The 27967-nt window shown below is 35.2% G+C and overlaps 1 protein-coding gene across 1 annotated transcript in view; it reads left to right on the top strand.

The window, feature by feature from the left end:
* SUGCT (succinyl-CoA:glutarate-CoA transferase) overlaps nucleotides 1-27967 on the top strand; it is a 313226-nt gene that overhangs the window by 62193 nt on the left and 223066 nt on the right. Inside the window, exon 9 of the mRNA XM_084207991.1 lies at nucleotides 3167-3262. Within this exon, the coding sequence (XP_084064117.1) occupies nucleotides 3167-3262 (96 nt within the window). The remainder of the gene's footprint in view (nucleotides 1-3166; nucleotides 3263-27967) is intronic.

Here is a 27967-nt window from a genome sequence, read left to right as displayed (position 1 = left end):
ACAGATGTACCCAAACTCCGGTTTGAGAGATTGATTGTATTATAGATGTTTCTGCTGCAAGAAGTATCTCTATCAGTGAGGTCCTGAGTCTTGAATTACAGGGGAGTTTGGAGAAATAGACTTACATTGTTGCAAGCATTTTTTTCTAAAGGATATAATGTCTATAAAAATGTTCATTTGGGAAATCCTTTTTATGCTTGTAGTTCAGCAGTTTGCTTAATAGCTGTAGATAAATTCTTCGTGTTCTTTATTAATTACATAAATTGTATATGCTGAAAAGGTTTTTTTGAACAGTGCCTTCTTAGTGGGACTAAATCTTTGGAGAGACCAAAGAAAATGAACTGAGCCAAGAAGAGAGGAAAGGGAAAGGCATGGCAGGGGAAAGTTTCACAGGACAGTAGAAGTATAATTGTCTTCAAGTTTGCTGAACTTGTCAGAAAGTTATTATGAATGTGGCAAAAAGCCAGAGAGTTCACTCAACAGTGTATTTTCACATAAAACACAAAACATTGATATATTTACTTTGTTTTGGTCTATATAAGCTTATTTGTTTGGTGATGATACTACGGCTACTGCTAATAATTAATTTTGTCTGGCTAATTTGACTGTGAATAAGTACTCAAATCAGGGAAGGAAGTCAGAGGAAGCCAAAAGCCTTTTTCCTTCATGATTTATTGAATAAACCAAAATAAGCAAACCAGTTTTATAGGCTACATAGGCATATGCATTCAAGCAAGTGGTCAGTACATTGACTGAAATAGAATTATTCTTCATACTAAGTCCCAAGTTGAACTGAGACTTTGATATAGTCCCAGCAACTGTTAGTTCCAACATTGCCATCTTTACTAAGCTCTGACTTCCCTGACATTTTTGGTATCTTGCTACTGAAACAAGCATGAAGTATATGCTTTAGTGGTCAAATGTCAATATCTAGTGAGCATTATGTTTTAATCTCTTTTTTCCCTTTCCTGTACTGTGAACAAATGCTTTGGAGAAATCTAGATGTGTGGTTTTTTTCCATTTCTGAAAATATTGCATTCATCTCATCAAGGAAGCTGAAGCAATTTGCAACACTGTGTTAAGAAGGTATTTTTTTAGGGGTAAAAGTCTTTTTGTGAAGAATTCTGTTTATGAAACTTCAATCCCTAATTCTATAGCATAGAATATAGAAACAAATGGATGGCATGAAATCTTGGCTCAATTGCATTCAATGTCAATATTTTGGGATTTCTGTTTCACTAGGTTTTAATTCACTATGTCCTTCCCAGAGTTAAGTTTGATAAAGCATTGCCTGTATGGAAAATGTGGAAAGTTAAATGCATATTGCTAGTCTTTAGAAGTAAAAGCTGGTTGTAATGGATGCATCTCACCTGTCTGTGAAATTTGTGTGTAATGTGTCAGCTATGTAGTGTTGCATGCAAATACAGAAGAATATCTAATGAATAATATTTCATCATCACTGTAGTGCCATTTGCTGTGGTAGAGAAAGTATCACTATGGAGGATGACCCCAAAGTGGAAAATGCCCGGAATGATGGGTCAAGGCTACGAGCTACTAATAAATGACACACTCTTGTAACTCATTAACTCTCTCTATAATCATGGTGTTTCATTCTATATTGCTGAGAAAAGTTGCAGAGTAGGAAAAAAAGATACTTCCAGTACTGTTTCCTTCACTACTGAGATTTTTCTGGGGACCAAAGAACAGATATGGTTCAACATTTTAGCCAAATGAAGTGACACTGGGCTATAAACAGTTGGACCTGAAATCCAGCTACAAAATGTTTTCCAAAAGTACTCAGGAATAAAGCATTGTATTTCTAGTTAGTATATACAAATATAATTTTTGCCAGTAGTTGGTCACTTATTTGCTGTGTATTTTCTTAGTTTTTCTGCTGTACTAAATTGCTGCATGCATGATTTACAGTTAAATATTTTCTTGGGATGTGACAGTGACACATTCGCATTTTCTTTTCAGAATATATGGAGAAAGAACAAGAAAATGAAATGGCATTTGATTCCTGGGAATTCTGATATAATTCACATATTGGAATATGAATGGTGGACTCTGAATTAATTGCGTGTTTTGTGGTAGACTAGACTGATTAGTAGGTACAAAATAGTATAAATAGTTTGATCATCAAAGCAAATTTCTTTTATCTAATAGGAGAAATATAGAGAAAATAATAATTTTGGAAAAAATTGTTCACATGGTCTACTGTTGAGGCAAGCACTTGCACTTTCTGGTGCAGCTAGTTAACAGAATAAAAAAATGCATTGTGTCTGATGAATGAGTGATAACCTTCCATGGTAACTGTAATGCTTTACTGTGTTACTTGGCTTCAGATATCCTCAAACACTGTATCCCTTCCAAGAATAAAGAATAAGGAATCTGCCATGGGTTACAACAGAACCACTGATTTTCATGCATTACTGCATCACAAATTTTAATTTCTTTTGCCTAAGATACAATCATACTTACAATATATATATTTATACTCTCACATTCTGGTTACTAAGTTATTTCTTTGAAATTAATACTTTTCCAGCTATGTCTGACTAATAACTTGCTAAATCTCTCCTTATCTTCTAATGACAGATGATTTATCAAGGCTCATGACTTAATTAATATTACAGAACATGTGGGGAGCTGAAGAATTCAGAAATATTTTCCATAGCTTGCACGTGTAAAATGAGAAGCATAGGAGAAAACGAAAAGATAATCTTGTAACTGAGGAAAAAGTCTTTGTGATTTAAGCATGGGATTGAGGTTCAGGAAATGGTGAGTTCTATCCCACAAATCCATCATGCTTCCCACTAGACTTTGGACAAGACACTGCTGCAGCTGACTATTCTGCAAAATATTTAGGGTAACACTCTCTTATCTCTCAGGATAATTTAATGCTACATATGTCCAGCATTACTGGTGTTATAGAGAACATATTAATTTTTGAGTTTATGGAGTTGTTCTTAAACAAGCACTTCTGTGATATAGCTGTAGCCTGAGTTTTTCTCATAGTAAAAAAGTATGCAAAATATATAATGTCTAAAGGATACTTTTGTGATATAAATATGTTAGCTTATGTATCTAAAGCACATAGAAATCTCAGAGAAATTGTCAATGAAGTTCCAGCTTTCCTGAATACTATACTTTTTTCCATTTTCAGGTTGCATGTCTCACTCATGTAGCAGCTAATTATCTTAATTGCAAAATTGAAGCAAAACGTTGGGGTACTGCTCATGGGAGTATTGTTCCATATCAGGTAAGCAGAAAGCATTACAGTTTTTTTTCCTTGGAATTCATTATTTTGTGTATTATGAGACTGAGAACTGACTTTTCCCATGACCTGTAGTCTGTAATGTGTCTGTGTAGAGGTATGACAAGGTTCTGTTGTTCATTGTCATTTCTGCATTTTGCATATTTCTTCATCAGCAGTAGATTAGTAACAGAACACTGAAATAGATCAAAGGTGTTTGCTGAAACTGGATGACTTTAAAGCTAGCATGATGACTTGATTGGTTTTCACCTAACAGAGAAACCTTTTTTTTTAAGGGTTACCTGACTTCCATTCCATACCAGTTATAAACTGAGATCTTTCATTTTTTTCCCTCTGAATGTTGGTGGTTTTATCTTGTGAGTCTACAAGAGCACTCTAAATGACAAAGATAATCTGGCACTGCTACATATTTGTAATTTTCTATTGATTTTGCTACAAATCACTGCCTCAGTGAGACAACAGGTTGATAAAAGGAATTAAACAGAACTCGGATTTCCTTAGCAGAATTCATAGTTTGCTACATCTAATGAAGGGTTGACATTCCTTAAAATAACATGACCTTCATCACATAAACAAACACAGGGAAAAAAAAATCTCACTGCAAGTTTTATCTTACTTTTGACCAGTATGGTAAACTCTTCTAATAAACAACAAATTTTGTGCTTTTCTAGCTCTTCATTTTGCGTTCTTAGATGGAGGTCATGTCTTACGGAAACTTGAGCATACATTTAACTAAGAAAAATCTATTCTTTATTTCATATTTTTTGGCATTTCTTATCAAGTGTTCATGTTTGTATCTAGCTGGCAAAGCCTGTATTTCTTAATTTATGTCCAGAGTCCTTTAAATCTTGAGGGGGCAGTTTCCAGCATTTGCTTAGGAGAACTGCAGCTAAACACTGCTGAGTATCTTTACCCTCTCCTTTCTTTTTGCAGGAGGCGAGGGAAATTTAGTGTATAGTCTTCCCAGTGGTGAAGATCATGGTGATAGTAACTGAAAGATTAGCTCCTTGTGGCCATAAAATCTGAAGCAAAAATTTTCCACTATCATGCAGAACTCTTTCACTAGCTAGTAACAGCCAGACCTCCTCAGGTCTAAAACCAAAATGAGCTGGTTTTGTAAGGACTAAGTCTACTTCATCTAGGAGACTTTTCCCAATACTTGTACTATTGCACAATTAACTATCTTGTCATGCATGAGCTACACCAAATTATCTCAGACCAATGGGGAGGTGCTGTGGCTCTTCCTGCAAGAATTAGTTTAGTCCTGCAGTATTCTTGTCTCCAGGGCTGCTGGTGTAGCAGTATGGGTGTGTTTTCTAGGACCAGCTCCCATGACCCAGTGTAACCAGGTATTTACACTCTGCTGTGTTTCTGTGATGCGACCTTTTGGTGCAAGCCTTTTGAACTTTAGTATGTTGGAAGTATAAAACAGATCTGAAGTATCTGAAGTTTGTATAAGCAAACCCAAAAACCTGACTAAACAAAGCATTTTATCTTCATCATGTGGCATTTGGGCTGAATAACTGAAACTTGTGTTCTTTTATGTCCTTTTGGCCTTTGTTTTTCACAGTCAAAATGAAAAGTGTACATTGAGTATCCTTTGTTTCTTTTTTCATAGACAGCTCTTAAGGCCTAGGAGATTGTTTTAGCTGTTTTTTGATTTAATCTTGATTAGTCATTGTAAAAGGAAAAATTTTTTTGAAAAATATCCTAATAAAATTATGGTTCCTGTGTTTCTGTGTGCTGTTTCCATAGTAGGTATTAGAAATATTACCTCAATATTATAAACAAATTTAACCTCATTTTCTTGTTCATAAACCAATAATTAGGGTGGATTTTTTGTGGATGGAGTTGTGTGCGTATGTGCTTATGGCTTAACATTGCATCAGCTACCATTGTTGCAATTCTGATTGTAACCATAAGAATATTTTGGGTTATAGAGCTTTTTTCCTCCCTTTATTAAGCTAAGCTATACTTAGATTGCAAAATTCTTCATAAACTTGACTTAACCCTCACTGTTGTTATTGTGCTGGTTTTACAGTTTCTCATACATCTCATTTGTAATATAGAACAGATCTCTGATACCTTTCATTCTTTATTCTACTTACTAAATATGCTTACTAATCTTTACAATTTTTTTTTCAAAATATTTTATGGAAGTGAATGACAATTTGTTCAAATAATGAAAAACACATTTCAGAAAATTTAATTTCTATATATTTCAGAACAGTTATGTAGTGGCAAACTGTTGGTTGTTTTTCCACGTCCTTTATTTTGTTTTCTTTTGCTGTATTTTGAGTGTTTATACAGGTAATAAATCACGAAATGACACAGAACATGCAGTCCTGTAAAAAGTGCCAGGTTATGTTTAATCATGGAGGATTGGGCAAACATGAGATCCTCTTAGAGACATTAAAAAGGCAAAATCAAAATAACTTACATAATTTTTCTGTGTGAGAGATATCTGATCAGTTGCACTAGAGTACTGACCAAAATAATAAAAAACCCTGTTAGAAGCATCCTAAAAATGTACATAAAAGGTATTTTTTTGCTTACAATTGTTACAATAAGTGTTCTATATTGAATGCTATGATAGCTTTTATTTTATTGAGCTTCACCCAAAAAATTTGTTCAAGATATCTTTGCAAATGGCTCTACTTCTTTTCTATATACAAGATCAAATTTACCTTTGACTGTATCTCTGTCATTTCACTGAATTTCGCTATTGCTTTTTGATTGAAATACTACCAGCATAATTTGTCCCTGAATGGGTTCTCTAGATTGACCTTTATTACTTTTCTTTTTATTGAAAAATATAAAAATTTAGCATTAATGGGAAGATGGGTTTTCTCCTTCCTGAAACTATTAGCATCTTTGGAAAACTGTTTCTGGTCTGGTCTGAGATGTTAAGTTTGGTGTGCAAGGGCCTTCATATTCTTAAGGTTTTTCTCATTTGTTGACAATCTGCTGACTTTTTGACATGGTCATCTGAAATGTCTGAGTTTCTAGTTCTTTGTGTTCATTACCAGAAGCCAAAGAAAAAGATGTGAATGTGTTTTGAGTATGTAATGTCTCCCAGGGTTCCTGTAAAACTAACTGTAAAGGTTTACCACAGATTTTCGATGGAGATGAAATTTGCAATGTGCCACAAAGATGAAGTACTCTGGATTCTTATCAGCTGAAAACAGAAATAGTTTTTTGAGTCCTGAAACCTTAATGAGAAATTACCTACTTTGAGGGTATCTGCTGTTTAATCAGAGCAATGTAGCTTCAATAGGTCACTCATGTGATAGTTAATGTAATCAGATCCCAATTTGCTTGGTTTCAAGTGTTAAAACACAAACCTTGAGTTCTGGGCTGTATCTTAAGTGTAATTAGTACAATTAAAAAAAAAAAAATCACTTTCTGTAATGAGACACCTTGTTTAGCAACAGCTGCTCCATGATTATCCAGAGGAAACCAAGGCTTAAAAGCATCCGGTTTACATAATTGTGCTGAAAAGTAAAGTTCCTTCTGTCTTTCACTTGGGGTGATAAGTTCTTCCCTCATTCTAGTGGTTTCAGTAATGTAGCTCTCTTGCCTGTACCATGCACGAGATCTGGACATTCACATTTTCATTGTTCAGTTGGCCCACTCGTAATTCATTCTCCTGAGAAAATCTATCTAAGTGGAATGTTTACAAGATGTTTCATGTGGCAGCTTGTCACCCTGCCATCAGATCCCCTGGGCAAGTGGGCAGAGGCAAACTTTCAGCAAAAGGTATAGAGCTGTTTCCTCTCAGGCCGTAATGATGGAAGTCTATTTATAGACAACTGAGAAACCAAGTTCTTGCAGATATCTAATGAATATGATTTTATTTTTGTTCCAGATTTTGAGACTCACAGGGTTTTCTAAGGCATAGTTCACTTTATTTTCAGAACGTGCAAAAGGCACAGTCATTCTAAATGGAAGTTAAAAACATGACACAGTAAAGAAATTGTTTTAACCAATTACCTTTTCTACTGACTGACCTATGCATTTTAATAACTCATCAGACCTAACATCAATGGTTTGTTGTTACAACCTCACTTAGATTCTTTAAGTAACAACTTCTGCTTGTGCTAGGCATAAAATTTCCTTCATATAAGGAAATTATCTCGGTGTCAAAGTCAGTTAAATATGTTATGAAAATCAAAGTAGAAGCTCACAAGGAAGTGAAAGGTATGAGGTATTAAGTAGATGAGCACAGACTTAGGTAAAATATCTCTGCATTATTTTTATCATCTAAATCTCATACTTTTTGGTCATAGAGTTTCATACTGTCTAGGAGTCTTACAAAGAAAATCCCACACGTGTCACTTGTGTCTCATCACAGGAACAGAGAAATTCAATTATTGACCTGATTCATCTGGCAGAGATGCTTTTCACACAAAGGCACAATGTGCACCAATTTTTCTAAGTCAGGTCTAGAGAATCTCTCAGAACTTCAGTCTCCTTTAATTTTTCTTTCAGTGAAGAGGACAGTAGAATAATGTCAATCATTTAGAAATTTCAAACTGCTTATTCCATGCAAGAATGGTGATATGTACTCATTTTCTTGTCTGTCTTTATGTGGTTTTGTTGGATACTTCTGCAGTTAATTACTCTTGGAAACAAAAGCAAGAATAGAACTTTGATTATTTGCAAAGTTTTATTTTGTACATGAGACTCTCCTTAAATAAATTCAAAATGGAAGAAAATCTTTCTGCTCTATATTAGCCCAGTCTAGGAGAAGATGGAACTTATGTGCAGGAAATATAGTAAAATACAGATATTTTTTGTGGAGGAGGACATTTTACATTCAGGCAGTGCAAGATGACCCTTCTTACTCTGTGAGCATTATCTACATAATACTCATCTGGACTACTTAGACTGCCTTGGGGCTCTATTTTCCTGTATTTTTCTTCCAAGCAATGAAGTATATATACCACTAAGCATGAAAATCATATATACCCCTAAACTTGAAAATCAAATGTATTCACAGATCAACTGACTAGAAACTTTGTGTTCTCAAGCAGCGAAGCGTGTGCCATCACACTACATGGATAATATTTCCAAAGAACAGTTGGCCATCCTCACAATCAATGCCTTTACTCATATGAGGAATGCCCAACACTTTAGTGGCCTTGATCTACTTACCTATAGGTTGTTTTTTAACTATCTCCTTCCTTTATGTCTTTATTTTACAAGGCACAAGAAAGAGTGAAACCAGAAAAGCTTGTGTCATAATGGATACTGTAAAACAATAAAACAAGAATATAATTTGCAGGACTTTTCCCCTTTCTTTCTTTCTTACTTTTTGAACAATTTTCTATTTGTAGATTTTCTTAGCTAGATTTTTTTTTAGATGTTTCCTACTATGGTATGATGAGATTAACCACTGAGCTCTTTTCACAGACGATTTGGTCTTATTGTGAGTATAGAGGACTAGAGTTGGCACTCTGCTTGTAAGAAGTGCTGGAGTATGGATTTTTTTCCTTGCCATTTTAGTAATTGAACAAGTATAGTAATCATCTGTGGCAACCTCTGTAGAAAGCTTATAAATGTTGAGTAACTAATGCTAGTTATTCAAACCTGACAACATTGTACAGATAATTTTGTGGGGATTGTCCTTCAATGGATTGTCAAGACTCTCCCCTGGCAGAGCAGCTGTCTGGAAACCAGTCCAATAGATTTGCCTTAGACAGTTTTAGATATGTTCTCAGTGTATGATGATGAGATGTAGTTATAAATTCATTCATATATATCCTCTCTTGTTAGAGACAGCGCTTTAAAGAAGCTGATCTTGTATGCACACAGACAACTTCTACCTGTACAAAAGGAATTTTCAGATTGAAATAAAATGCATTTTTAATTGAAAACATTACACTGTTTTCTTTTTCTGAAGGAAATTCTCCTGCACCTTTTCATTTTAATCAATGCCTGCAAGGTATTTTTTAATGTCACTCATACTTTGAATTTTCAAAACAGATATGGATAATCACAATTATTGTTAAGGAAAGATAGTTGACAACTGAGATAGTCTCATTTTTGATCTCCTTCTGGGGAATGTCACAGGCTATTCTTGTATCTGTACTTGAATATGTTTGTACTGACATATTTATTTCCACTCATTTAAATTGAATGTACATTAAGATTATTCACCTGTCATTTGTCTGTGGATACATGAGAAAAACTCTAATTAAACAGGGATAGTAGTACAGGTATCATGTTCAATATAATTTGGCGGACATTTGTCTTTTATGTATACTGTTAATTGTTTCCTCCACATTTGCCCATTGCTGGGGCGAGGGATCTAGTTGGTATTATTTACAGGAAACATGTTATAAGGCTACTGAATATTACAGATTTGTATATTCATGTCAAATTTAGTTCTCTGGAAGAGCAGTTTAACAGAGCCCTTATCAGTAGAGGGCTCTTCACATTGTAGCTGGTTGGAAAGTGATGAAAGCAGGATCTGTGGGATTGTAGAGGAGATATTGACTGCAGCTGGATCACTGCTTTCTTCTAATCTGTTTATTGAATCCAAGGCAGAAATAAACTTTGCTTTTTGTTTTATTAACATATGTTTCGTAGTCATTGTATTACTCTACAGTGCAGCCACTCATGAGCTGAAACATATTTAAACAGTCTGAAAGAGAACTCAGAAATCTGTGTATCAGTGTTGCTCAATGACTTCTGACATAATCGTCCTGCATAAATATGTATATATACATATATAATATATATGCATGTACATAAATAGGTGTTTGTTTTTACCGTGTGAAGCTTGTGTCAGTTTTGGTTAATTGTTATGGAAAGGTATGTCCACTAGATGTCATTCATGTAATCTAGTTTTTGTTGTAGCATTTATTTCTGAAGAGCCATGAAGGATGGTGGATACAAATTACCAACATTATTAGCTGTTTTTCTATGTGCAGTGCTTTTGAATTTATATATGTGTGGCATGTTACAAAATAATATTAGGATTCTCTCTGTGATGGGTTTGACACACCACTTAGTCTAGAACTCCCATCTTTGCCTATTTTTGCTGAGAATAGCATTCATTGTTGCATGAGTAGGTGTGTTATATAAGAGCATCCAGGTGAGCTGCATGTAGTTTAGTTGGTAACTCTCTGCAAGGAGAGACATGAGTAGAGATATCAGGGCATTATGCCCCAAAGGAAAACAAAAATATCATGTGATTAACATAATTCCACCCCAAATGTGATCTTTTCTAAGCTCTATTTAACTAAAACAGCAGTTCTTTAGAAAAGTTAGGAAAGGGAAAGTTAGGAAAGACTCAGTTTAATCTACCTTAAATAGAATACGCTGTATGTGGACAGGTCAGAAGTGCCTCTGAGTATTCAGTTGTGTGGGCTGATAGGATCAGTACTGACAGATATTAGCAAAGAGTTCTTTCACCCCCTGCCTCCCTCCACCCACCTTTGTAGCATGTGCTAGTAACTGCTAGACAGCTTCTGGGAAGCTATATCCATACTCTCATTGAAGAACAACTACTGCAACATTGGCCTGTGCTCTTTCCCACTTTCAGCTTGGAGCAGCTACAGTGAAACTGGAAGCTGGAGATCACAGCTTCCTCCAACCTCCCTTTCCCCTTCCATATGGAAGAAAGAATTTCTCTGCCCTGTGTAGTCAGTCAGAGGGCAAGATGGGGAAGTGATAATCCTCTTGGAATGAGCTCTTGCATGAAAAATGATAAATGCTACTTTGCATGGGGATTAACACTTGCTTATGAACTTGCTTTTAATAGAGTGATGCTTCTCTTTCAGCAATGTGAAGGTTCATTGTACTCATAGACCTGATTAAGAACCACTGTTCAGCCAAAAGGGAGCCATCTGCCACCAGAAACATAAAGCTGTTCAAAACTGTTTCACTCTTTTGCATATTGTCCTCAAGAATGTAAACCACTTACTTTCACATAGCATTTACTTCCCTAAAGAAAGGCTTGTTCCCCACATCTCATCACAACATTCTTCTTTCTCCCAGCATGAGAATTGCATTTCTGCTCACATTTAATGCATATGTTCAAAGTCTGTGCTTTAACTCCATGAAACTCTGAAGCAGGACTCTCCAGAGGTAGTTTAATGAATGGAGTTGCTATATAAACTACATCTATTTTCATTTCTTTGATGGAAGACTTTGCATTATGCAGTGAGGTTGTTCACAGAGCGGGTCAATCAATCTGTCAGTGGCATTTGTGAAGCTTGTTTGGTATCTCTAGATATATTTGATATTAAGCTAGATATATTTGATATTAAGCACTGCTTCATAAAATTTTGGTGCACAACCTGATTGCTGCTTTTCAAGATGACCCCTTCTTTTCACAGTGAGATGACATTTCATCAAACCTGGTCATTAAGGTAATTTCCAAGCACTGATGCCTGCAAATAAATTTCGTATGGGCTATACCGTTTTCTTGAAAATTATTTCCTTACTGCTGCAATAAGGTTAGCTCCACTGGAATCACAACTGTGGTACTCCAGTACACTGTCACTCCTGAAAATTTAATGGGAATGGTAGTGAGAGGGCTTCTGTTCATTTTTCAAAAGTGACTTATGAACTTAAGAAGTATCAGTCCTATTGTCTTTCCAAAATATTGAAGATTTAAATGCTATATCTGGTTATGTACATAAGCTTTAACTATGCAGTGTTTTTAAATGTTGTTTCTCATGCCCTTTGTTACATTCAATCATACATATAATGTTGCATGATGCTAACACAGGTATTTTTAATTATTAATTATTTAATGCTCTCACTAATAAAATTTGATGGGAAAAACCCTTAAAATGGTAATCTAAGGCTTTTTTTTATTATTTTCTATATTTTCTATTATTTTCTATTAAACCACTATTATTACCAAAATTGTTTTGATTTCCTTACTTTTTAATAAGTAGTAATTCTGTTGTATTGAGAGGGATTAGGGTGAAGGTGAGAGAAAAATTTTTTTAAAGTAGTTCTCTGTTTTGACAAAATCATACTTCCTGACCATCACCTGAAACACACAGTACTCACTGTCTGGAATTTACTCTTCTAATACAAATTAAGCTAGAGAAATTGATCTTACATCTGTATCCCCAAGGGAACCTCAACTAGTTTTATCCAGTCTACACCTTCACCTTTGTTCACTTATATCTAGGATCGTTTTGACAGATGTTTTTTCCAATTTCTATTCACCAGAAGTTTTTCAATACGTGCTACAGTCTTGTTTATGTAGATTTTCATGCCCACTGAGAGGAGTAAAAGAAATAACTCAATGAGGAAGATAGAACCTGAATTTAGAGATAGGTTTTTGGTTATATAGTCAGTGATGTGTTATGGAAGTTGGTCACAATGTTGTGTCTCGCAAGTCTTTACATATGTAAATATATGTACATCTACAGTGTTCTTATTCCTGGATTATGTGAAGTCAGTTCATATATGTTTCCCCCTAGGCTATATTTTTTAAACCTCTTGTATCTTTTTGATTTTATCTCTGATATGATTTCCACTTTGACCACCTCTTCAAGTGGTGTGTCCAGATCCACCAAGTGTCTTCAGATCCACCAAGTGTCTTAAGTGGATCCTACATGTTTTTGAGTGACACAAAGAACTTTCACATGTGTTTAAGGCACCCAAGAATAACTTGCTTTAAGTTTTTAACAGCAACATGTTGTAATGTCTCCTTGATCTAAGGTGTTCTGTTGCCAGGGCAGGAGAACAGCATATAGCTCTATGCCTAAACTTTGCTGATTGCTTACCAGCTGCAGCTTCCTTTGATTTACTGTTAAAAGGTTCTTGGGCTTCCTTTGTCTGTATTCCATATTTTTTGTTTTGCTTCACTGTGGATAATTTTGCACAATAGTTGTTAGTTATCAGGTACACTGATGACTCCAAATCCAGTGAAGCCTGCAGAAGTGAGGTTACTCTGCTGGAGTGACCTCTAAGTCTGAGGTAACAGAAGCCAAACAAATTGCATGGCTGTGATCTTGGTTTATGTCAGCTACAGGAAGTTGAGGGTACTCAGATTTTGAATGAGGATGTCCCTGTGTGGTTTGGTGAACTTTCTCATTTTTGGCATGTTAGTTTTATATCATTAGTCACCTGTCTCTTCCTGGGTGTTTCTAGGTAGAGGAAGCTAGAGATTTCAAAAAGTTGTAACAGTACGGAAGATCCAACTTGTGTTTCATATTTTGTTTTTTATATTTTCTATATTTTTTGTTTTAGAAAACTACCATGGTAAAGAGTGGAAGTTAAATCATTTTAGTGGAAAGGCTGTTCTTTTCTAGAAAAAAAAAGCAGACAGAAGATTATCCTTTAATTTGCTGTCAGTTGATATTAGTTGTTCTTCATGTGGAATGGCCATAATAATAAACAAATAGGAAGTTGATGTGACTTCCTTCAAGTAGAGAAACATTAGCTGAATCTATGTAACAGTTAAATCCTCACATAAAGACAAGGAATATAGAATACTATGAATACCAGTGTATGATCGTGTCTCTTCTCATCAGAGACATGTTTTAACCTTGTCAAATTTATTTCTGGCATATGTGGTTATGGTAGTGTCTAGAGAGTTTTGACCATGGATAATAGTTCTGACAATGCAACAAAGGCTTTTGTAGTATACACAAGGTATTAACTTAGCTCATTGGGGCAGAGACTGCATTTTAATTTGGCTTGAGGCTTAGAACAATGGACCCTGAGTCTTATTTTAGTGCTTTCACAAAACCAAGAATAATAATTTTTTCCTCTTTTGTGTACAAGCTTAAAGTATTTCATTTGAGGATGTAATATAGGACTGAATGTCTTGAAGTAATTTTATGATTTCACTTTTTTGTTCCTGATGTTACCCATTTTTACAGGCTCAGTTGACATTCACCATTTTGTCGAAATTGGGAGATAAATAGGAAGTATAAATGGCCATCACATGACTGCTGAAATTAGGAACTAATCTGAGATTAATTTAATACCTAAAGTGTATACTGGTGTATTCAATCCATGAATAATGAGGAAGGCCATGGACAGCAATAATATGTATATTTGTATTAAGAGTCTGATCAGGTAGCTCATTTAAGAGAATGTTATTAGTGAAACCTCTTAGCACTCCTGCATAATTATGCTGTTTTTTCACTGTTACCTTTTCAAGCCCCTCGGAGATTCTTAAGTAGTTTATTTCCTGCCATTTAACAGTTTTGAGTAATAATGATGATGAGAAAACAGTTAAATAGTTTCTTTTTTCAAGTACCAGGTGCTGAAAGCAACTGAGAATGTCAGTGGTTTTTATAGTGTTTTCCTGTACATCTTGTGCAAGCTTCCTCGAGCTTGAATTGTATAAGCCTTTGTCAGATTAAAAAGGATAAAATAAGTGATTTGTAGTCAAGACATTGGACTGAAACTAAGAAATTTAGTTCTGTTTGCTTGCAAAATAGCTGTTATTTCTGTTTTGGGCGTTGCAACTTCATTTAATGTGATGCTGATTTTTGGGAGAGTGCTCCAAATCCATTTTTAATACAAGGTAGAGCAGTTTCTTGAAATCACCTGTTCCAGATTACAGCAAGTAACAGAGTGGTAGTTATTTCCAGAATTTGTGCTGCTTTGTTTTTTATCACATTTCTGTCTATGTTTTGAGATTTGATTGCTGTCTTTGGGATTTGAGTAGGGCACTTTTGCATGCCCCTGCTTTGTCTTTTAAAGAGCTGACCTGTTCCTTCTACTTTTCTCCTCTTTGTTCTCTATTTAAATAGTAGGCTGTTCATAAGATGTTGAAAAGGGATGGTTTGTGTCTTGCAGGCTGTGACTGCATGGCATTGAACAGTGCAATGTACAGGAGCTAGTTTCAATGCTGCAAGCAGGGAACAATCATAAACAGTCTTGGATGGGGCTATATTTTCTCTATGTAAGATCATTAAAAATATTGCTTTACAAGATATTTGCCTGACTTATTCTGGGATGTCACAACCCCTCAGGCAGTTAATTCTAGTGCTTCACTATTTATGATCTCAGTGGCACACAAGGCAATATGCTAGGAATATTCAGATCAGATATTAAGAAAAGATTTCTAATAGAGAGGACACATTCTTTTCTCTTTTCAATAATCTTCTATGATCTTATAGGCTGGTATGTCTCAGACTTCTCTAGGCTCAATGCTCCCAGCTTGCTCAGTCTTTCCCCTTGGATCACCTGTTCTAGAATTTACTGTGAATCTCTGTACTGTCCTTTTGGAACACAACAGTTTTGTGGCATCCAGAACCAAATGCAGTATGTTACTTCAGTTCCAGTTTCATCATCTTCAAGTACAACAGAAAGAATATTTTGTGAATCTTGTGGGTTCTGCTGATGATCAAATTAATATTAATTTACCTTGCTATTGCAAAGGAGCCTTTGTTTAACTCATACTCAGTTTGTGAAACACGTAGATTCTGGATCCTTTTCTCTTGCATACAAATTATTCATGTCAATGAAATACTCATGCCTAATTGTAGAACCTCCAAGCTGATTTTCATTCTTGAATTTTATCTTCTGCTTTTGGATTTCATCTCCCAGTTAGCTACAAACATTTTCAGTTCTATCTATTCAGCCCAGTATTTGCAGTTCCTTCTAGTATAGTGGATCTTCAAGGTTGATGTATGTCCTTTCCTCTCTCCATATCTGTGTTTTTAATGAGAATATTAAAATGATCTGTGAATAGTTGATAGTATTTTTTCACATTGGCAAAGAGTTCGTAACCCCTTAGGGTGATATCCAGCCAGTTGATAATTTATTTTCTTGAGTGGTCTTACTTAAATTGTACTGCCCTTCCCTGTAGGCTGGTGTGCAGAGACAGACACCTTAGTCAATGTATATGAACTTTGGAAGACAATATTGGCTGTTACCTTTCCACTGGTGGTTTGGTGGCAAATGTACCTGTGTCCTTCTTTGCTTGATTTTATTATTATTTTTTAATTCAATCACTCTGTTTGCATATTTCTAATCTCTAATATCTCTCTTCTGTCCCCAGTATGATAGTGGGAAGCTTCCTCAGACTCTACTGCAAGGATTCTAGAAAAAATATCTTAGCAAGTGCTTTAGCAGAGTGCTTGAAAACACTGTGTTTTCAGAAGTATGCTCTCAACACAGCATTTTCGTAATCTAGCTCAAATTTCATTGTCTGTAGCCATGTTGGTGTGCTACTGTACCCTTGCTAATGAATTCACTGAGTATATGTTTGTATAGTGCAGAACAGAGCCATAGGTATCCTTTTAATGTAAATACCAAGCGAGTAAAATAGTGACACTTTGCAGACTGTAAATAGCAGGCAGATGGGTTGCTCCTGGAGATTGTCAATGTTCATAGGAATCAAGAGGGTCATGAGTTAGTTTCAGATTGCATTGATTACTGTGCTGAGCATCTTAGACACTGCAACTTAGTCACTGAAATGGATTACTGTGCCCAGCATCATAGACATGCAGACTTAGTCACCCAAATCCAATTGAATCCTTTAAAAGTGCAAGTTTAGTATGGCTTCAAGGACATGTAAGACCTGTTGATTAATTTTTGTGTTATGGTTTAAGAATTTTACCTGGAAACAGAAGTTAAAACAGTATCCTCTTGATGAATGTGCCAATTCCCCCTATATTATGAGTTCCAACAATTGCTTTGGTGGAAAAAGAAGGAAGACAGCTGACTCCTTTGCATAATTACTAAAGCTGACTTGGCAGCATGCTAGACTTTGTCTATCCTCCATTTTAATAAAAGCTTAGTCAGTTACTGGGTTTTTGCATCTTTGATTTCAGTTCCTTGAGGGAATCAAGAACCTGTTCTTGATTTAGTAAGACTTTACTGTCCGGATGTAAATGGTATTTTTTTGGTAATGTATATCAGACTCACCAGACTCATCAGTAATGTATCAACTCATCAGGACTTGGAAGGAAAGGCAGTTTCTCCCTGAAGCTCCAAAAATACTGAAAGCGAAAATTGCTGATAGTTTTTGTTTTAGAGCATCTCATGGCTTTTAAGCCAGCTTTATGATTTTTGGAAGATCTGAGTGATTCTCAGTGTGTGGCTTGGCATAATGTAATCATTCACCGTACCATCTGCTGTATTTCCATCAAGACATGCTCCCCTTGACATCCCTACCCCAAAACCATTTCTGATAACATTGCTTCCAAGCTCTGCACCCAAGTCTTCTAGGGAATAAGCAGACCTTTCATGTCTAAAAGGCTGCTAAGAGGCAAACCTAGTATCCACTAAATTTAAAGTGCTGTTCAAATCCATTGTAGTTGTTCTGATGTCGCACTCCAAGAATGTCTTAAAACACGTAAGTAAAAGGGCTGTAATGAGCATTAGAAAAGCTGCAGACTGAATGTCTCTGGAACCCTTGTGGAAGAGGCTGCAGTGGAACTGGCAGCACTTGGTGGCTGAGTGATGGCGTGATGGCAGTTTCAGCTCAGGCAGGGAAGACACTGTGTTTGCCACATGTGAGTTAATATAGTGCTGCTTTTTTACTGTTGAGGGATTAGCATGGCATTTTTAAAAATATTTGAAGCATAGCAGAATAGGGGAATAGCTGAACCCATATTGCAGACAGCTGCTTTTTTGAGCTGATGAGCTAAGCTATAGCTCATAAACTATAGCTGGGAAGCATCAAATAAGAAATTAAAACACTGCCAATGCATATGATAGGACTAAAATACCAAGTAAGAGCTATGCCCTTCAAGCAAGTAACCAGAAAAAGGATGAGAGACAAGAATATCTCCCTGCCATTTGGACTAAGCTTTCCTGCTTAACAGTAATTTGTATCATAACCATTATTTTCAATGCATTTCTGAGTCCATACTTCATGAACGGCGGCCAGTGATACAAAATAAAATTGTGAAAATATATTAGAGAAAAAGGGAGGCTGGAAGTGATAGAGTTCTAAAAGTTCAGAATTTACTTCTGATCATTCTAGTTCTCTGTTTTCTTCTAACATGAGTACTAAAAACTATCAATAAACTCAGAAAAGCTAGACATTTTTCCTTTAATTTTATAACATCCATGAATCCAATATTTGATATTCACTCTCAGAACATATCTTGCTGCAAATGCAGGTTAAGTATTAAAAACTAGTGGAATGATTGTAAAAACCTCTTCTCTCTACGTAGAAAACTTACTTTATAAGAACTCAAATTCTTGGTTGTTGTTCATGCAGCTACATATAACTAGGATTTAATCAATTGATATCATACTGCATTGAGCTGTATCACATTAAAGTAAAGGAAACATTCTGAGGCCAGTATTGCCCTTTCAGATTAATCTGTCAATAAAATTAAGAATATCAAGTTCACCAAGTTCCTAGAATAAGAAGGAGTATATGCAACGTCATGCTCAGTTCTCCTAGAAATCAAGTGTGTGGAGAAGCAGCCATAAAAATTTGCCAAGCTAGGGTGTAACTGAAGCACGTTGAGGCTACAGTGACTAGAAAAGGAAATTAGAATTTTGTGTGGCTATAATCTACTGTTTGACATCCACTGCCTGCTCCTGTGTAATTTACTTGCCTCTTTTGGTCACCTGACTGGAGACATTAAGTGGGCCACAGGGTAAGCCAGGAAATTCAGCTCTTGGCTTTCCAAGTCTGCAGTACAGTTGTTTTCCCTTTCCCCTTCCCCCCTCTCTCTTTCTTCACAGCTGGTCAGCACATGCACAGTAATTGCTTAGGGCAGGTAAGGCAGATTTGGAAAGATACATATGGAGCACATGCAAATCTGCACTAAGTTTTTGGAATGCAGCAACAGGGTGAAGTTAATGTAAAGCAAGATTTCTTTTATGTTTAAAGTTTCTAAAAACTCATAAAAAAGAGAGACAACAAATTCACTTAATAACTTTTCCTTTGCTCTACTACTACTAACTGTGAGGGTCTGGGATTTTGCCAAAATATTACACATTGCTCAAGAAGATTACAAAGAAATCCCAGACATGCACTGGAGAGTTATTAAATTTAACATTTCTAAAAGATATTTTCAACAGCTAAATACTTGTTAGAGAATTGTTTTCCTCAACTTTCAAAAGTTGCCACAACTGAGTCACAGATAAGAACTTCCAGCTTTTTAATTGATATATAAATTGAGTTTAAAACCAAATCCACTACATTTCCTGTGGTAAAGGAAACACATACTCTTCAGTTTGGTTTGTCTCTAATTTGAAAATCATGTTCTCAGGAAATCCTGCATAATTTTTTTAACGTAAACAGGAAAAGTATTTATTTGCTTGGGGCTCTGTTTGTGTGGACATGGGGGTGAGCAGAAATAGTGTAGATTCTGGAACTCATGTCTTAATGAATATATCTCAGAATAAAGAAAAATAAATTCCAAATAAGGTGATTTTCTCTCTGATCATGGATGGGCTAGTAGGAAGGGGTTTAAAATGCTTTATTCTCCTTTATATGTTCTTACAGTTTCTCTGAATTTCAGTAATGAGGGCAATTAAAAATGAAAAGATGACAAATTTGTAGGGAAGGTGTCTTTTTATTCCTTTTCAGGTGTTCTTGCCTTGTCTGCAAAGTTGTTTTTCATCATCTGGAAATGAATGATTTGTAAAAAGCAATTGTAAAATTGCTGCAGGATTTCAGCCCTCACATCCTTCTCTGCTCTCACCTCCTCGAGGCCCTAAATTTACTTTTGCCATTTGTAGCAGTTCAGTTGAGGGTTGAACTTCCCCTCCTGCACGTTGTGAGCTTTCCTGATTTCCCTTACTGTTTGAACAAGATAGATTGGATTTTATTTTCTCTCTGTTAATATGAACTCCACACTTCACACAATTGATTTTGTTTTCAGATAGAAAATAGTGTTACACATTTTGAGTATAAATTCTGCAGTAAGTAGGCTGCTTTTTTTTGTGTGGGCAGAAACAATCTGTAGAGTTATTGCAGGAGCTGAACTCTGTTTAGTTATAAAACTTTTGAAAGAAAAGGACAGAGATTTGTAAGGAACTATTTGTGGATATTTTTTTTTAAACCAGGATGTGGTTCAAGCTATTATTTAACAAGAGGACTCGACAACCTCACCAAATGCAGAGAAAAATTAAGTATGGGAGCAGGTGCATGCTTGCTTTATTTGGATTTGTTTGTGGCATTTTCTTAAAAGTTTAAAGTTCAGTATATCACTCTAACAAACTGTGGTCATGAACAGTCATAGCTTCAGGGGAAAATTGGAAGCAGTGATAGTCTTAGCAGAAATGTTAACACTAAAGTTGCTCAGAGAACATAGTTTAAAGCGGAAAATCAGGTTAGTTTCCTCTTTTGTTTTCTCAAGGGTAAACTGTGAGTTAATGTAATAACAACAAAATGATAGGTATTTCTTTATAAGTTTTTTAATTCAGTGAAACAAACAGATTTTTCCAGTAATCATTCTAAGAAGAATTTTAAGTATGTTAACCCAAAATGGTAATTATTAAGTGACCATATGTTGCCATGAGAAATACTTTGTGTGTTACGTTGCTGCATAGCAGGACTTGCTGTGGAAGGGTATTTTTAGGAGCACTGAACACGGTTTGAAAGCTCCACTTGGTGAAGTCATACTTGTGTTAGATCAATAACAAACATATTTGCCTCTTCTAGGTAATCTTGGAGGGGTAACTAAGCTACTACAGATTAGTGTTCCACCACACCTTTTTTTTTTCGCCTACTGTACTCATACTGTAATTACATTTATCTGAAAACTTTGATTGCATGTTTCCATTTCTCCTGTATGATCCAGGAACAGGGCTTGAATTCTGATTGTGGATCTTTGAGACCAGTTTGTAGGAAACTGGTAGTGACTTTTTAATATATATATGGGCAGTGCCAGTTTACCTTTCTTCCTCTTTGAAACAAAATTTTAAATGCTCCATAGTGTGATTTTTGTAGCTGTTTCTTTGTTTTTTGAAGTTGATAAGTCTTTTGGTGGATAATCTTGATGGGAGCAGGATGCGTGGTTTATATACAGCTGTGAATTTTATTCAGAACCCTTGGACATAGTTCCAAAGGTAGAACTAGTATGTATGTACTTCTACATGTATTTTACTTGTTTTTAAACCTTGTGGGCAAATGTGGACTATACTCATGTTGTCTTTATATAAGGAAATGTTAGGACTTCTAGGGAGAAAAGTAAAAAGCATTTGTCCAAATAATTCATTATGAAGGATTGAAAATCCTTTACAGCTCCTTTAATCAAAAACATCAGATGAGGCAAGAAATTTGTAGGCTACTGCTGCCATATGTGTTTGTAGTTTACAGGTGTGAGTCTAGTGTAGGTGTTTTTAAAGGATGTAGTGCCAAAGAATAAGGGATAGGAATCCCTCAAACTCTTCTCAGTTTATCCTTTTCTATTTCTACTTTGTGGGCATTTTTAACAACTTATCTATGCTGTTCTTCATTACCAGCAGTATTGCTCTGTTAGTGCAAAATGTGCTGCTATTGGCAGATTTTGGATACTGACTTTTTAGATGGGATAACAAATTATGTTTGCTTCTCACCTTTTGGCCACTGATAATTATGTCTTTCTTGTGCAAATGAGTTAAGCTGTAGCCACAGAATAACAGCTGTTTTCTGACTTAGCCTTAGATCAGGCAGGAATATGTGAATTGTGGTGTTATAAATTGTTTGGAGTTACTGTGTTTTTAATAGTATGTTTATAAAAGTCTTAACAGATCTAAAGAACATAGTTTACAAGGACTTAATTCTGTTTATGCATAAAGATATATATTTTTAATATTCCTTCCCCTTCACTTTTATTTCTAATCCTGTCTTTTAGGAATCATTAAAATTAAAAACTTTTAGCAGGTATTGCCAGGTATGTGTTTGGTTTTTTTTTTTTTTTTTTTTTTTTTTTTAACAAGGGGAAGATGATAGTTTATGAGAAGTAAAAGTTAATTCCACCTCTTCAAATTTGATGTAAATCTTTCCTTAGACATGCAGCATCATGGGATGCTGCAGTAAGACCAGGACTCAAATTCTTCCAAGAACTGAAGAGCTTTCTATCTTGAAAAACTTCTGAAGTGAAACTCCTCTTCATACTCATTCCATTAATTGTCATGCTCTTCAGTTTTTGACTCTGGCCAAGGAATTCAACATCAACTACTTGAAATAGCAAGTCTCCTATGTCTTGTCCAAGATTTATATGTCATACTTCATAAGATATTTTTTTCCAGAAATTAATGGAAGAGAAACCAAACTCTCATATTTATTTTAAGTTTAAAATGCAATTTTCTTTGTTCTATCTACTTTGATGACCACTTTATCTAGAACCATGGGTGGAAAAACAAACTTAAAAGAAAAAATACTAAATAAAATTAATTTCTTCAGTGATAAAAGCATTATAGTATCACATTTTCATTGGCAAAACTCTGGGGTTTTATTTGCAGAAAATTGGCAGAAACAACTGCAGGCAATTATGGGCTTTAATTCATCAAGGTACCTAAGCATATGTCTAACTTTAATTGAGGGAATAGTCATGAGACTTCAGGGGATTATTCATGTTCATAAAATTAGACATATGCTTAACTAACTTGGTGAATCAAGGCAATAATGACTTAATAGAATAGTGAAGACAGAACAAGCAACTGTAACCTGCCCTGTAGATGTTCTTTGATTGCTCTGGTTGTTCAATAATAGTTCTTAGTGGGTGTATTTTCTGTTCCTTAATAACATATCCAGGCTTAGTAACTGTATAGTTTTGTGTTCATCTGCTATGGACAGTACCTTGTACCCAAAGAGCAAACAGTCTCTTACAAGAAAGTGAATTGATCCTGTGGAGGGCTGTTATGACTGTTCTCATGTATGTTAAATATATTTAATAAATCACTATTTTATTTTACAGGACAGCAGCCCAGGGGCAAGAGTACTGTGCATTTCCTGCCAACTGTTGTTTGTTAAATTTGCTAATTTGATTTACATTCATGGTACATACCATGACCAGTTTCCATCAAGACGCATAATGATTTTTCATCTGAAGACTTTTCTTTGCTATGTGTTCTTGTAAGTGGTTTTGTGTTTTAAGGATTGCATTGTGTTAGATATTTCTGCCTGAGACTCTCCTTCAAGGGTTTTGTGAGAAGGCTAAACAGATTTGTTTCAGAGGGGCAACATGGTGATATTCTGAAGAGTAAGTGTTGACCAGAAAGAAACATGGGGACATGCAGTGGAGAGCAACTAGGAGCAGCAAAATCAGATTACCTGTGGTTTAAAAGAGGAACATAATTTTAGGCAATGGTTTGCAGTACGGACATTTACATAGATTGAAAACCTAGGCTTTCCTCGTGTTCTGCAAAGAAGGATGTAATTTTGGTAAGTCAACTTTGTTGATACCAAAATAAAAGAACAGATAAAGAAAAACCTAAATTTAACTGATGTAATCACTGAGGCTGCACTGTTCGAGCAGAAGCACCTTTTGTCCTACAAAGAGAGCTGTGTACTCTTATATGTAGGCAAAACACAGGTGTTTTCATAGTTTTGATCAAGTCAACCCTTTTTTCATTCAAATTTAACTTATTCTCTTGCTTCTTTGTTTAGTACATTCTTATTTTTTCCTCAATAAAGTTGCAACCAAGTATCTGGTATTACTGCAGTTCATCAGTATAACAAAAAAATACCTAAACCACTTCAACTCATATTTATTTTGTTACTTAAGAATTATAGGCTAGTGCTAGGAAACTTATTCTTTGTTAGGGGATTCCAGCATCTGGATTTACAAGTCAGTCCCTTTTTTCCTCTCATCAGACCCAAATACCTTCTCAGGCATTTGACTAAGCGCATGATTCCTTTTATCATTATGGATAAGTTTTAACTAAGGAAAACATATTGCAGTGATTTGCCAGGTTTCTATGGCATTCTGGAAAAATCTGCATATTTATAAAAACCAGGAAAACAGAGGAATTATGATTAATGATTTTGAGAACTTGCAGTAGTATTAATTAAAGCTACATAAAACAGGCTTCCAAAGCAATGAAGATTGGCTACAGGATAGGGACTTTCTGTCATTCTAAAAAATGCAAGTAGAAAGCAAGAAATATCTGTAAGTGGAAAGAAGTATATCCGGTTTGTCAGATGACCTTCCATGAGCTCATCAAACTGAAGAATTTTGCACTTTCATTTCTGTTTATTGGATAATGGGAATATATAACAAGGATAATGAAGGTAATGTGATCCAGGTGTACAGGAAGGAGCAAATGAATAGAAAAGGGATAAGATTTACATATCTGATTTAGATAAAGTATATATGATACCTCTTATTTCCTTGGTTCCTTTCACTTATAACATCTTGCTGTCATTCCAAAAAACAAGTGAACAGAGTTCTATGGAGGTACATAATGAACATAAAATTAAGCAGCTGCAGATTTTCTTGTGAGAAATAAAATCAAATACAAGACATAATTTTATTGGTTAGAGCAGGCTAAAGATATTTATACTCTTTTAGGTATTGCCAAAATATTTTCTTCGAAGCCTCTGCATACTTAGGACAAATAGAAGTAAGCGCTTGATTGGGAATTATTTTCTTATCCCATTGACATACCAGGACATGAATAAGAAGTGGTTAGTGAACTGTTGACATGTAGCCTATTGGAACCTTGAAGCAGGTATGTGATGCTAAAATACATTTAAAACTGCTGCTTGCATGTATGGATGAGACTTTGAAAATTTCTTTTTCCCCTGCTGTACCTTATCCAATATCTTGTTCCATTTCAGATGAAGTGTTGCTGTCTCTCTGCTTTTGAAGTTCTTTTGCTTTAGTAGAGTGAAGGTTGTGTAATATGTCCTGTTATACTCTGAATTTAAGATATTGAGGGATACCCTGCAAAGCTGATACTGCCTTGTTAAAAGAAAGAACTGGGAAATGAGGTTCACAAGTTGAGCTTTGAAGGATACTTGTAAAACCATATTGTTGACTCTTTATAGTCATGTCTAAACCAGAATTGCATGGAGAGAAAAATTTGCTGGAAAGTTCCTATACTTTGTAGGCTCTTTGAGGAACAAGGCTAAGTCAGCCTCATTTCTCCTCAAGTATTATACATAACAGTTGATGGAGATCTGTTCTTTTTTATATTCATAAATCTAGACCTGAAGTGGGGCAAGCCTAGTTTGAATGAAATACTGAAATACAAGCAAAATTATAGAAAGTGTAAGTGATAAACAGGTCTTACTCACTGGAGGAAGACTTAAAGCTCTTCTGGAAGACATGAGCAAATAAATAACTTTTTCTCTTTTTAGATGTGTTTTGTAACAAATTTTTTTTTTGATAAACAGAGAATGAAGGGAAAAAAAAACCACCAGGAAAAAGAAAGAAAGAATAGGCAAATCTGAATTATAAGGGTGCCATTTTTAATAGTATAATCAAAAAAGCAAACCCTCTGTACACAGATCACAGATAAACAATTCCTTCAATATATGAAGAGTCTCTTGAATCATTTATGATTTTGCTATATCTTTCATTATTTAACTTTCAATTGTTCTTGCAAGTAATAATTTAAATGGTTCTGAATTATATACTGTGTACCCCAGTGGGAAGAAGGCTGGGCCTATGAAAGTGACACAAATACTCAAGTTTTTTCTTTAATTGCCAGAAATCAAAAACTAGTATATTAGACAGATCCCATTGGAAACAAGGGCTTCCTCCGTTTTATTAACTATATATGTAAAAGTAAAAAGAGCAGCTGAAGTTAAATTATACTGATAGATTCCAAACCATGAGATATTTCTGAAGGAAAAGATTTTTTCTGTATGATATGTAGTACGTATTAATTCTTTTAACTAGCAAAAGAAGGAGGCTTATTGGTGAATGCTTTAAAGCATGATAGCATCTACCATTTGGACCATTCCACACAGTAAGCTGCTTAGCCAGAACTGTGTGTCAGGAACAGAATAATGACTTTCCTAACCTGAGGAATGATTCTTGTATTGCATATGAGTTATAAGATAATTCTCTGTCTAGGCAGGTGGAGCAGGACTGCAGGTTGTGAAGGGTTCATTCCATCCCGTAACAAAAAGTAGGTCATGGGTGGCTTTAATTTTTTCTTAAGACTTCACAACTCCTTTTTTATTATATTTCAGAGTAACATAATGGTTTTAGACACTAGGGATTTCTGTAGTGGACTTATTGACTGACCACATACAATATGGCAGAGGGATATGTGGATGTGATGTCAGGACAGAAACAACTACTGTCTATTTAAATTGGAGTAGGAAATGGAGGAGACTGCTGAGGTAAAGAGAAGTACATAGCTGGAGAAAATCAGAAATATTGTTGGAATAATGCATCTATACACACTGAACAATGTTGGACATCTTTATAGAAAAGTAGTAGCTACACATTATGTATTTTCAACAATATTAGTTTCTTAATTAGCAAATATGTGTAGACTGAATTTGTCATTGACTTCTATAGAATGGTTTCAGTTCACAGATAGAGCTTGAGGGGTAAATGAACCTAAAACTTCACATTTAATTTTGTCCTAGTCATTCACAAGTCAAATAGAATAGGGAAATTCAAAGCTATTTTTGAGAAACAAGAATATTTTTCTAAAAAGTAAAACCATAGAGGTTTTTTCAGTCAATTTTTCAACCTAAAAGACTAAATTAAATCAAATTAAACTGAAAGTAGGCGTGTAGACTAAAACTTCTGAATGTGGGATGTATTTTTTCATGGCTGGATTACAGACTTCAGAAAAATGAGTTTTGAAGCAAGATTATTGAAATCCTTCAAGGCAGTGTTAGTACAGTTTTTATATGACGTAGTATCTATTTGTGTGCATGGCTAATGAATTATAAGTATTTCATGGTACTGGTGTTTATCAAAAGTTATTTCAAAACCATAAAATTCCTAGATTTTAGATTAATGATTTATATATTTTTTCTAAAATTTAAAATCAATTTTCATGTCTAGTTTCTTTGTCTAATAGATCACCAAGAACTGCTTGGTTCTTAAGTCAGTCTGACTTCATTCAAAGTAGTGCAAATTTTTATGGAAGGCCTTTACCCATGTTCTGCTTGCCTGGTTGGTGTTGTCAGCCCTGGAAGTGTGCATACATCAGTTGTGGCAGTATTCGTGTTCTTATGCTTGCACTTGTCATGTATTGCCCTAATATTGGGAACTTTTAACATGCGGAAAAGATTATCCATGTGTATGTTGGATTGGTTTACCAAAAGTTGAGTGTAAAAGTGACAGAGATGTGCTTTTTCTTCCACTGGAGAAGTTTGTGCACTTGTATGAGCACTTTTAAGAGTGCTCTCAGTGAGAGTATATTTGCCAGAACTACAGATTTTGGCCATGTGATCCTGAAAATGAGTAACTGGAAAAAATTGTCTAGTTTATGAACAGAAAAAAAATTCTAGCCTCTTTTCCTAAGTCACTCAACATGTTAAGAACATAAGGACTGTATTCTCTGCACTTAGTGCATAGAAATTTTACAAAAACTGGGAGTGCAAAGATATAAAGGAAGATGTTTTTGCAATAACTTGGTGGTTGAAGAGGTGCAGTCAACAATGATTTAAACAAGCATCCTTATGCATCTAAACTTATGAGCATACTTAAATTGATTCACATAAATTCTTACTGAAGACAAGAAGACTTAGAGTGTTTTCAGTTGGAAGAGACCTAACTTGGTTTAAGTATTCCACAGAACAGAAATGGATCTAAGAATTTAAGTTCTTTTTTACTCTAGATGATGGTGTGAGATTCGCACTCATCTTGTTAAGCCAGATAAAAT

This window comes from Fringilla coelebs (assembly GCF_963513975.1).
Source record: "Fringilla coelebs genome assembly, chromosome: 1".
NCBI lineage: Eukaryota > Metazoa > Chordata > Aves > Passeriformes > Fringillidae > Fringilla > Fringilla coelebs.
This window is presented reverse-complemented; position numbering and strand designations above follow the sequence as displayed.